The sequence below is a fragment of the Salmo trutta genome, chromosome 24, assembly GCF_901001165.1.
Source record: "Salmo trutta chromosome 24, fSalTru1.1, whole genome shotgun sequence".
Classification (NCBI taxonomy): domain Eukaryota; kingdom Metazoa; phylum Chordata; class Actinopteri; order Salmoniformes; family Salmonidae; genus Salmo; species Salmo trutta.
Window position 1 is genome coordinate 10,994,899 of NC_042980.1, and position 12,953 is coordinate 11,007,851.

Consider the following 12,953-nt stretch of genomic DNA (forward strand, 5'->3'; position numbering starts at 1 on the left):
CTACTCCTTCTACACTATTACAACAACTACTACTACTACTACTCCTTCTACACTATTACAACAACAACAACTACTACTACTACAGCTGCTACTATTACAGCCTTCCCTGTAGCTCAGTTGGTAGAGCATGGTGTTTGCAACGCCTGGCGTTTGCAATGCCAGGGTTGTGGGTTTGATTCCCAAGGGGGGCCAGCACAGAAAAAAAAATGTATGAAATGAAATGTATACATTCACTACTGTAAGTTGCTCTGGATAAGAACGTCTACTAAAATGTAAATGTGCTACTACTATTACCACAACTACTAATACTAGTAGTATTTCTACTTCCTATTGTTACTATTGATGCACTGGACACTGATATTTAAATGACAGCGATAAGTTCTGTATGCTCCCAGGCAGCACTGTTGCCATAAACAAAAGGAGTAGTAAATTGCTCATTGTTCTACGCTTCCTCCTCAGTAATTCGGTCTTGTATCTTTCCATCAGTTTACTTCTGGTTTCCTTGATTATTCAGACAAAACACAATTGTGGAGTTACTTAGCGAAGCAGGGAGAGAAAGATAGATAGAGAGCCTCAGATGATAGTCATGCTTCTCATGTGCAGCGTGATACAGCCATGCTCGGCCCTACACAGTGACCCATGAGTTTGTCCATAGCATAGACACAATAAGCCATGACACCATTTGTTTTTTGGAAAAGTCCAAGAGGCCAGTGATATACTGTACAATCAGATGACATACATTGAAAAAAACGAATAATATAATTTCCAAATCAACAGTTTCTATGTTTACGTATTACGAGGCTGCTGTTCTTAGTTGGATCCCAAGATTGACGATATATGATCAATGTTACACCCTTTGGTTTTAGGAAGCTGCAGTGTTATGACAAAAATCTATCAACAAAGGAAAGATAGAAAGGTATAGCTAGCTACTAACTTTTGATATATTCGACACTCAGTGTGAAATGTTGCAGGGAAGATTTCATAGTTTGGGCACATTGAAGCTCTGTTTTTGCCAAGAGGCCTATTTGGCAACAGTAGCTGATTGTGTTAGAAACGTTACCTGCTGCTACTGGGAAATGCTTTGAAACTGTCAAAACCGCTTTTTGGAGACAGCTTCTTGGATCACAAGGAGAGCCAAGAAAAACGGCACTATTCACATACATAAGATGAAACAAAAACTTCCATTACAAGTAGATTCACAAGAACGTCAATCAGCAGTTGCGCTGTGTAATTTGAAGGAGCTGTATCTTCAAATGTATTTCTGTAAAGCTCCATTTCATCTAGTTGGAATTGAGTTTATTGTGAACAGTGTCAATGAACTCAGTGTAGAGTATCTGAGCTGTGTTTTGACACAGATATGACCAGCGTTCAATGCTGCAGAGTCTGTGCATCTGCTAGTCGTCTCTCAGATCAGGTTGCACAATGCTTTGGGCGTGTGGAGTGCAGTTTTCTTAGCACACCTCAAAATATCAACGCTTTAATGAGTTCTACACTGGGAGAAGAAAACAATTGAAGGTGTAAATGTAATATACTGAAGTAGTGTACAGAGACGTCAGAGGTACATTATGACTCAGGGAGTGGTGCATCGTTAGATGAATGCAGCCAGGGCAGTGCCTTGATTACTTCAAACAGAGCAGAAAGCCCCCCAAATCAAAACGAAAACACTGACAGGTGAGGTCTCAAATAATACCTCATACCCTCTACCACCTCCCCCAACACCTCCCCTAAAAAAGTGGTGTATACATGTCGCCTCATGCCCACCCTCTGGTTCTCACGACGTTCAGTCTTGTTAAAAGCTCTAATTAGTGGCTGCTGGCTGTTTGGAAACAGATGTTTAAACCCAGCAAAAGATTTTAGACATCAAACAGGGCGGAAAGTAAAGAGATTCGCCCTTCCTTCCCCACAAATACAGATTTCAGAGAAGTTTATCAGGGGAGAAAAGTAAAAAAATTTATAAAAAAGAAGCACATCCTTCTCATTCTGACTAATTTATCTTTTCTTTATTTTAAACAAACGTTTAGCAAAATTTACTTCGCAGCAGCAGGTGCGTAATTTGCAGGGTAAGGGGGGTCGTGACCCCCACCAATATTAGTAACAGGTCAATTTAACCCCCCCCCGATAATATAACATGATGAGTTTAATTGATTGGAAAACACTTCCCTACTGTAAAGCGCCAGGCAGCTACTGGATTTATTTTGCTTTGGAGCCCCCCACTGCCAAATACCCTTTTGGTTGGTCCCCAGAGGCAGCTGGCCGGTTCATGGTAAAGGGAAAAAGAGTTGAGTACTGCTTGTAAGAAAAACAGAAATTTGCAGTTTCTCCTAATTTCCCTTTTCATCGGGCTGCATTGTATTTCTTTGGTCTGCAGTAACAGCTCAGCATCGCACACTACCCTCTCACTCTTTCTCTTTGTGGTGTTTGCGCTCCAATGTATGAATGTTTAGAAAGTTTAAATTGAGTAAAAGATCATGAACATTTCATAGATGTATTCCTACGTTTTTGTGTAACTAGTGAACTATTGGTAATGACATCATTTTGTGTAAAAATAGTTTTATACCGAGTGATGCAATGTTAGGTTGGCTATTTTAGCTAGGATAACGTTATCTAGCTAGTTAAGCTAGTACCAAAGCTAGCACCACAGTATCTGGATCTTCCCCTTTCCCTTTTCATCTGTAGTTTTAGAAGAGCAGCACTCTGAGTCAGTGTTCACTCTAGTGAAAAAATAGCTAGTGCCCTTAATGGAGGTGCCAATGCCAAAGAAGAGAAAAGTGCAGGACATACGATTTTTGGGGGAAGTGCAGAGGACTGTAAGTAAATTAATGAAAGGCTACATAGCTAGCTAGCTACTATACCATTAATAATATACTGGTACTATGTAGTCAGCTAGCTAGCTATACCTATTGCCAGACAGTAAATAAATAATTTAGCTAATAAAAGCAGAATATAATTCATGTTAATAAGCTAACCCCATCATTGTTAAGGCTAGCTATTTTTGTATATGATAATGGTATTTGGTCATATGATTATAGCAGGGTTCAAAGACAGGCAATAGAGAGAGTGAGAGAAGGAGAGCACTGCCCATGTTGAGGCAGGGAGAGGATGAACAGGTCATCAGGTGAGAATTTGAGTTATAAGGCAGTCTGGTAAAGCACATTGCACAGCAATTTACATTGCACACAGATTGGAACTTTCGGTTCAACTCCTCATCTATTCTGACTGTATCCCAAGTGATATAACAAATGCTGTTGCCTGCATTCTGATTTCATGTGGTTGTCATTTGGTTGTGAAGACGTGGCTGTGCTCAACAATGACACAATATGCAAAAATTTAATTTCTGGCAGTGACAGGCTAAAACAGGTATTTGGCGCATTTAAGTGAATTGAGATTGAAGATCTGACCCGTGGTGAAGGGTACACAAATAGAATAATGGGTTTTGACAGTTACATGTAGTTAAAAAAGAAGGGGTGTGGTGGTGATTTTCTGAACAGTTAAGAGTAACAACGCGGTTTAAAGTAAAATAGAAACATATTGGTGTTTCAGTTGTGATTGGGGTATATTGACCAAATTATCAGGACATTTTTGGATGTATTTTACCTTCAAAATTCAAACAATAATTTCACAACTATATATATATATCTATCTATATATATATATATATATATATATATATATATATATATATATATATATATATATATATATATAAAATAATCTCCCGGGGTGCGTTGCCCCCAGACCCCCTTAGAGGGGAACCGATTGAACCTGAACCTGACCCCTACCCCCCAATATCCAACACAAACTTACGCCCTTGCCCATCAGTATGTTTGTGTATAATGATGTCATGATTGATCGGAACATAGTTTTGAAGATCCCCGCTGCGTGATTAAATGTTTACAGTGGCTGTCGACAACATGGAGACATTTGCAATGGTAGTAAATTCCTTTCAACAATATTTTCATTGGAATCACTCAATTGGAACTGCACACCCACCACAAACGCTGACATCATTTCACATAGCATGCCTGTATTCACAGCCATGAGTATGAGCAATGTGCTAAGATAGTAGACGGACACATTTACATGTAAATGCAGGTAATTTCATGAGAACACAAACTGAGCCTTTCTTTATACCTTCGGGATAGCTTGTTTGAGCGGCTGGTGCTGTGGGTGACAATTATCTTTCTGCTTTTATGTTGTATATTTAGATTAATGATGCTGTTTTTTCTTCTCTCTCTCTAATATGTAGCAGAGCTTATTACACATTGACTGTCTTTGTAAATCCTTTATGGTTGCCTGTTGGATCTCCATTAGAGGCATGCAGCATCATCTGAGGAGAGGGAGCATTCCATTGGCCTCCAGAACAAATGTGCACCACTGTTAAAGCACCGCAGGTGGAAACTGAAACTTTATGGATAGAATTTTACTAGGAAGGCCAAATTGGATCGGTGAATGTTGTGTACAATTAACAGAGAGTAATCCTGCACATGATTGGTGTGTAGTGGAAGGTTCTCATTTGGTCTCCTTATTACTCTGAGATGAAATGATTGTTTAGTGTCAGTTGTTGCGTGTCGCCGTCTTAACCGTTCTTTGATGACTTGTGTTTGATTTACTTAAGTGATGCTGAAACTTAATACGACGTGGGTTTGTTTATGTTCTTTGAAATCGGGGCTTCACATCCCTTTATGGTTGCTGTTACGTGGAATGACATAAAGCAGTGTGCAATGTAACTTTGTTCGTAAAAATGTCTGTTTACGATTCCAGGACAGATATATTTAGCACAAATATCTTAGTAGTTGTAGCTAACTTCATAATTTAATGTCATGTTTGCTAAACATTGCGTCATTATCGTACTGTTAATCCCATTGAAGACAGACAACATACCAGTAACAATTCACAAGTAAGACAGTCAACAGAAGCCATTTAGGTCATAACATTTTAATAGACTATTAAATCCCATTTTTAATGACACAGTAAGGATGACAGGAATAAGGGGATTGAGAATGATGACAATATTAAACAGACACAGCATTTGATAAAGGAAGGAGCATGGCTTGCGTCACAAATGGTACTCTATTCCCTATAAAGTGCACTACTTTTGACCAGGGCCCTGCGCTGTATTTGGGACAGAGAGATAGTGACGCGTTTGAGTGCTCTGTAGACCATGTAATACCTAGTTTTGCCTGTGGTCCTACTCTGCTACCAATATGTCTTATTTGATCTTTGTCTGAGGCTGGTTTATAGAGGAGTCTGTCTCACTCTTCCCCAATTAAAACAGCCCAGATGTGTGTTTCTAACGGTGGTCTGCCAATGAATTTGGGGGCAAATACTTCAAAGTACATTTTTTTTTCTTTGCATAACTACAGTGTTAGTTTATAAGACCTACATATGTAACACACACTTTTCAGTGAGACTGACAGTCAAAGGCCTGAGATAGAGGCCTTTGGAGGATATGACCGTGTGCAGTTGGACGTTAATGTTTCCTCATATAAGAGGGCATTCAAATCGAGGCGATACACTTGAAAAAAATTGTTATTTGGCTGTCGCCATGGGAGAACCCTTTGAAGAACTCTTTTGGGTTCCAGGTAGAACCTAATGTGGAAAAGATTCTACATGAAATGAAAAAGAGGTTCTACCTGGAACCCAAAACGGTTTCTTCAAAGGGTTCTCCCATGGGGACAGCCAAAGAATCGTTTTATATTTTTACCTAAGATGATACAGTTGTAATACAGAGGTAGCAGCCTTTGGTATTACTGTAAATACTGTATGTATTGTTTGTTTATATCATCTGACAGTGATTACCATGTATAATATAGTATGTGTTGTAAACATGATGGATTATTGTGTGAATATAATATAGAGCAGGGGTCCCCAATTAAATTCAGCTTTGGGACGATTTTTCCTTGAGCGGAGTCGGAGGGGCGGCACGTTGTTATAAATCATTTGTACACCGCAAATTGACAGCAAGAATCCCAAACAGATACAATGCCTTCAGAAAATATTCTTACCCCTTGACTTTCTACAAATTTTGTTGTGTTACAAAGTTTAATTAAAATGGATTTCATTGTCAATTTTTTGTCAACGATCTACACAAAATACTCATAAAATAATGTCAGATGAAGAAAAAGTCAAACCTTTATTAAAACAAATAATGAAAAATAAAACAAATATATCTTGAATAGGTAAGTATTCAACTCCTGAGTCAATACTGTGCATGTTAGAATCACCTTTGGCAGTGAATACAGCTGTGAATCTTTCTAGGTAAATTGCTAAGAGCTTTCCACACCTGGATGGTGCAACACTTGCACATTATTATTTTCTAAATTCTTCAAGCTCTGTCAAATTGATTGTCGATCATTGCTAGCAGATCTTTTCAGGTCTTGTCATTGATTATCAAGCAGATTTAAGTCAAAACTGTAACTCGGCCACTCAGGAACATTCACTGTTTTCTTGGCAAGCAACTCTAGAGTAGATTTGGACTTTTTAGGTTTTCCTCTAGGATGTTTTTATCCTGAAAAAACTCCCCAGTCCTTAATAATTACAAACATACCCATAACATGATGCAGCCACCACCATGTTTGAAAATATGGAGAGTGGTAATGTGTTGTAATGGATTTGCCCCAAACATAATACTTTGCATTCAGGACAAAAAAGTAAACATTTTTACCATATTTTTTGCAGTGCTACTTGAGTGTCTTGTTGCAAACATGTTTTGGAATATTTGTATTCTTTACAGGCTTCCTTCTTTTTATTCTGTCAATTAGGTTAGTATTGTGGAGTAACTACAATGTTTATCCATCCTCAGTTTTCTATCACAGCCATTAAACTCTTTAACTGTTAAAGTCACCATTGGCCTCATGATGAAATCCTTGAGTGGTTACCTTCCTCTCTGGCAACTGATTTAGGAAGGACACCTGTATCTTTGTAGTGACTGGGTGTATTGATACACCATCCAAAGTGTAATTAATAACTTCACCATGCTCAAAGAGAATTTCAATGTCTGCTTTTTTTATACTCATCTACCAATAGGTGCCCTTCTTTGCGAGGCATTTGAAGACATCCATGAGTCCATGCAACATATTATTTGACTTGTTAAACCAATCTGTTACTTTTTTTCCCATTTTTTATTCATTTGTAAAAAAAAATATATATATTAATAATAATTCCACTTTGATATTTTTGGGTATTGTGTGCAGGCCAGTGACCAAAACAATCTCAATTTAATCAATTTTAAATTCAGGCTCTAACACAACAACATTTGGAAAAAGTTATTTTACTGTCTTTTATGTCCAATATGTTTTAATTAAATAAAATCACCTGCGGACCACCTATTGGGGAACCCTGCTATAGAGTGATACCTGTACAAGACAGGCAGTGTTAGCAGTGAGCGTCAGTAATGAGACCATTGTTAGGCTAGGTTGCATTCCAAATGGTATCCCTATACACTGTAGGCCAGCAATACTCAACTGGCGGACCGCGGTCCGGATCCGGACCCAGAACGGGTTCAATACGGACCGCGGGTACTTCCACAGGAATGCAAAATTTATAGTCCACTTGTTTTGGGGAAGGGGGAGTCTGGAAGGAACAGTTGTGATGTGTAGCAGGAATGTATATGTGTGTCTGTGTGTGTCACAGGAGGTTGGTGGCACCTTAATTAGGGAGGATAGGCTCGTGGTAATGGCTGGAGTGGAATTAGTGGAGCGGTATCAAATACATAAAACATATGGTTTCCATGTGTTTGATGCCATTCCATTTGCTCCGTTCCAGAAATTATTTTGAGCCGTCCTCCCTTCAGCAGCCTCTACTGGTGTGTGTGTGTGGATGAGTGTATATCTGTGTGGGTGTGTGCGTGAGTGAGTGCATGTGTACTAAAGTGTGGAGGGTCAGTGCAAGTGGTCAGTCCAGTTCAAGTGTTCAGCACTGCGATGGCTTGTAGATAGAAACTGTCTCTGAGCCTGTTGAGAATTGCAGAAAATGTACTTTAAAACTGAAAAATGCTCTCTCTGCCCCATGACAAAATGTGTAGAATTGCAGGGAATGAGCTTAAAAATGGCTAAATGTTCTCTCTGCCAAAACGAGGGGGTGGGAACAGTTTGAACAGTTTGGGGTCTCTTGGGTCGCAAGGAGGGGGTTTGTTACTACGCCGATAAATGACAATATCCATCCGGACCTTTGCCGTCTAGGAAATATTTGTGACCTCACTTTTTCAAATTGTACTTTAGTATACCTGCCATAGGCCATACGGCTTTGGTCAAAAGTAGCGCACTATATAGGGAGTAGGGCGCCATTTAGGAGTTGCTAATCAGTGGATGGCAGACACAGATATGAGCATCAGACAGTTCCTGTACTCCGATCTCTGTTCTCCCCTCCATGCTTGTCTAGCCGCTGGTCCTATGAGTGAGATTCTAAAACCCAGTCAGTCAGTTCCGTATCCAAAAGGGCTCCTTAAATCACTGTCAGCGTCTCTCGTCAGTCAGTCACCTATCGGACAGCTCGGCTCGGCAGGCAGCTCACACACGCTTCCTCCCGATGCCACAGGCACGTGGACTCAGCTCATGCTCCCAGGTGCGCGGTTGGACACGGCGTGGAGTAAAGGGAACAAGCTTGCTGATCTGATCATCATCACCGCAGTCATGTCATACCGGGCCACTCATGACATGAGCAGGCAGGTCCCATTCCCTAAACTGTGAACAGCGCTGAGGTTTTATACCCGTTTTGGTTTCAGTCGTCTCTCGTTTTAGTGTGTCGTTCTTTGCGTCCCCCGCTTACAGGTTCCAAGATATCGCTTCATCCAGACGTTTTTTTTTTGTAGTTAACAAGTCTACTAGATAGACAGTTGATTGTGAGAATTCATGAAAAAAAACTACAGTAGAGATACAATTAGACCGGCCAGTTCAGTGTGTATCTAAAGGGTTAAGTGGGTTACTGTTGTGTAATTACAGGGTGTATATAAAGCCAGAAGGATGCAGTTCAGGGACCCAATGCGCTGATGTAAAAACGAAGCATAGAAGTATTTAGCCAGGTTTGTGATATTTGGTCTGAATGGGCTGTGATCAATAGTTGTTAGCTTTGGCCCCAGTGAGATCAGGTGTTGTTTCTCTTTCCGTATCATTCCTAATGGATGACTCAAGTGGGTCAATTTATCACTCTCCAACTCTCATTCACACTGAATAGCACTTTCTCTCTATTCAATGGGAACACCTACAAGAGGCCCTGAAATGGAAACCCACAGCACACAAACCCAAGCCTTAAAAAAATTCCTGCTTCTTCACAAAGTATATCTGCTTTGGCAACTGTTCAAAATGACCTTTAGTCTTAGAGTGGCTACGACCATGTCCTCGGCTCAAACCGTCTGAACGCTCTGTTTAATGGATCAGAACACAGCTGAATAATAAAGTTGGCTTTCAACTCCTTTCTATCCAAAGGGAAAACACGTTTCGGGATCTCCTCGCTCTTCAGCAGATTCAATCTCAAAACAAAGAAAGAGAAGCCAGCACATTAAATAGTCCAGTTTCACCCCAGCTCGTTTCAGCTGTGAATCACATACTGTACTAGTAGAAACGTAAATCCTTTGGCTTTCAGCAAACTAAACTTGTGTGTGTGTGTGTGTGTGTGTGTGTCCCAGGGCAGCTGGGTAGAGGCCTAGGAGAGAGTAGAATGTGTGAGTGCTGAAGGTGTGTGTGTTTGTGCTTGTGCTGTTGATAGGGGTGGGTGTAGGGAGCATCTGTCAGTGCTGAGGGTGGCCTCTTTTACTGTTGGTAATTGGATCTAAAAGTTTATAACTCAGAGTGACAGGTGAGTGCGTTGTTGAGAGAATGGGAGGTCTGGGAGTGTGGGAGGGACAACCTCAGTCGGGATGTGAACTTGACATTGTCATGAAAAAACGCTACTGCAGGACAGCTTCGGCTGTACAAAACCGCTCAATATTAGGCTAGTGCTACTCTACCTACATATTTGTGATGCCTGTAATTTGTTTGAGGCCTAATTGGTTACTCAGCAACATGAAGCACACACACACCTCGTTTTGGGAGAGGGGGCCAGGATCAAGTGGAATGGAGTTCCACCACCTTAGAGTGAGAAATGGTGTAAATAAAGTTTATTTCTGTTAAACATTATTGCAGAAAAGCCAAGCTAATTATTTTAGTGACAATTATAAGTCCTTAATGTTACCAGTTGTAGAATGAAAGAGGAGTCTAATCACAGTCTATATGATTTGCCTAATTTGATGAGGGAACATGTGTCCTACTACAGGATGGGATGAAGGAGGATGTTAACGTGCAGTTCCCTGTTCCCCTCTGTGCAGGTGGTGATGAATCACATGAGACGGAAATGCAAATGCCACGGGACATCAGGAAGCTGCCAGCTGAAGACCTGCTGGCAAGTCACACCGGAGTTCAGGGTGGTAGGCTCGCTGCTCAAGGAGCGTTTCCACATAGCCACCCTCATCAAAGCCCACAACAGGAACACGGGCCAGCTGGAGCACGCCCACCACCCCACACACAGACGACTCAACGAGCTGGTCTACTTTGAGAAGTCCCCGGACTTCTGCGAGAGGGATCTGCGGTCCGACTCGGCCGGAACGCAAGGGAGGATCTGTAACAAGACAAGTCACGAAATGGACAACTGTGAAAGCCTCTGCTGCGGGCGAGGCCATAACATTTTACAGCAGACCCGCAGTGAACGATGCAATTGCAAGTTCCACTGGTGCTGTTACGTGGTCTGCGAAGAGTGTCGAATAACAGAGTGGGTCAGTGTCTGCAAATGAAGAAATGCAGAAATGTAATAATATACCTTTTTTTTAAACAGAGAAAGACTGCAATGCACCCCTTCCCTTTGCAATGGACTGCCATTTCCATTAGTAGAATGGATCGCACGAAAACAAGACTGGAATGTAGCCAGTTCTAAGAGGTGTACAATCAATGTGTGCATAGCATGTGTCCAACCACCATAGTTCAGAGACTCTGGATCTGCACTGCCTTTCATCTCAGAAAGTGTTTTTAGGATAAATTAGACTAAAGATAGTGAAATACTATGGATAATATTGATAACTGAGCACTCATTTATTTAAACAAGGCTTCCCGAAAATGACAAATGGTGGATTTTGTTATCTCTAGACTAAAACAACTGCATGGGATTCCGGTAATTTAAGAAGAAGAAGACAAGCAGCAGTTGGGAAAAGCTAGAGATCGTTCCAGAATGTTACATCTACTCTTGCTATCCTCAGAGCGACAGGTTAACCATGTCAACTCATTTCGAATGTTATGTAATGTTTCAGGTTACAAAATGTGGCAATTCTAGATGTCAATCTGCAAAATGGCTACCTTGTCCCTCACAACAGTACATTTGTCCATACTGGCAAAAAGGCAGGAAATGTGGACTAGAGTGTTGACTGTTGCGGGTGTTCTCTTGCAAGGATGGAGTTGTGAAGACAGAGGATCAGATGGTCAAGCGATAGAGACATGAGTAGTTACAGTACACAGAATGGACATGAGAAACAGCCCGAGGGCAATGGTGGAGCTGATTCATGTCTGGAAGGCTGAAACAATGAAAAGACTGGGCCAGTTGGTTGGTCTATGCAAAATCGGGTCATCTATAGCCCTGCCTTCACACTACTAACTGTTAAGATATAGTCAATGTTATAAAGCACTACCGTTATCTCATAGGTTTGACTCAATGGACAGTTAGAAATTTACTGGGTTGTGGTGGTGGTCCAAAATAGAGGAGGGCAGTTTTTCTTTTGGGCACAGGGGTGGGTATAGTGCGTTTTTTCTCTGGTTTACATTCGCCATTTTGCAGATTTTAATATATGATTTCTTCCATCCTAGCCAAATGTCCTCATCTGCTTGTGCTTCCCCTATCAAGATGTTTTGGTACTTCCCTTATGCACTACGCTTTTCCGCACGTTAATTATACCACAGGTCAATATAGTCTACCAGTCTAACTGTCTATACTGCTATCTATCCACCATTCATAGTGACAATAGTGGTAGGTGGATCGTTTGCAGGTTGACGTATATTGTCTTGTCCTGAAGGCAGAACTGAGTGATGTCCCGTTAGATTGGCCAGCTGCAAAGTCAAAATTGGCTATATTGTAAAAATGTATAGGGGAAAAAAATGCTTTTCGGTCTTAATTTTAGGTTAGAGTTAGGTATTAGGGTTAGCAGTGTAGTTAAGGTTAGGGTTAAGTTTAGGGTTAGGTTTAAAATCAGATTTTATGACTTTGTGGCTGTGCTAGCTAGTGCAGAGCTAACTCCAGAACAAGATTCATGACAGAAAATGTTAACCTGCGGATAATTTATCCAGATCTGATATATGCTAAGTAGCAATCATACCACACATAAAAACATTCAAATCAGCACCAATTTTCAATACAAGAGGAGATGCCAGGTGCATGAAAGAACAGTGAAGACATGAGACACGCAACTCTAAAAGCTCCCTCGGTGATCTTTTTTTAGGGACAATACAATTATCCTACCTAAACTAGCCTACACCACCACAATCCAAAGAATAATTGCATTATTGTTTTCAAGTGAGTACAAAATTCATGCTCTAGGCTGTAAACTGCAATGAAAATGTCATTTGAAAAAGCCCTGTTATTTGAACATGTCATTCCATTAATTCCATTTGGATCAGTTGAGGGTTTACTCTCGATGCGCTGTCTGTTGCGTATCATCATTCTCCCAAGTTGTCTTATAATATTGGGGCCACATATGCTCCCAGCAGGTCCAGTTATTCAGGAAAGCTTAAAAGGATACTTCGGGATAGACTTCCAGTCATTGTGCTAACGCTAGTTAGCATTGGCTCGCAAAACTACCTTTAACTTCCTTCAAACTGGACACAGAGACATACAAATGGTATCCACGAGGTTCGTCTGACTCTGGGGAAGTATATAAAGGGCCTCATTGCCAAAATCCCAATGTGTCCCTTTAACACTGCTCTGCCTTCTCTCCGATCTGA

The 12,953-nt window shown here is 40.8% G+C and overlaps 1 protein-coding gene across 2 annotated transcripts in view; it reads left to right on the plus strand.

Moving 5' to 3' along the window:
* LOC115160682 (protein Wnt-10a) overlaps positions 1–12,358 on the plus strand; it is a 25,612-nt gene extending 13,254 nt beyond the window's left edge. For both annotated transcript variants that reach the window (XM_029710932.1, XM_029710933.1), the window contains exon 4: positions 10,301–12,358. In XM_029710932.1, the coding sequence (XP_029566792.1) occupies positions 10,301–10,762 (462 nt within the window). In that variant the 3' untranslated portion in view covers positions 10,763–12,358. The remainder of the gene's footprint in view (positions 1–10,300) is intronic.
* The last annotated feature ends 595 nt before the right edge of the window (positions 12,359–12,953 follow it).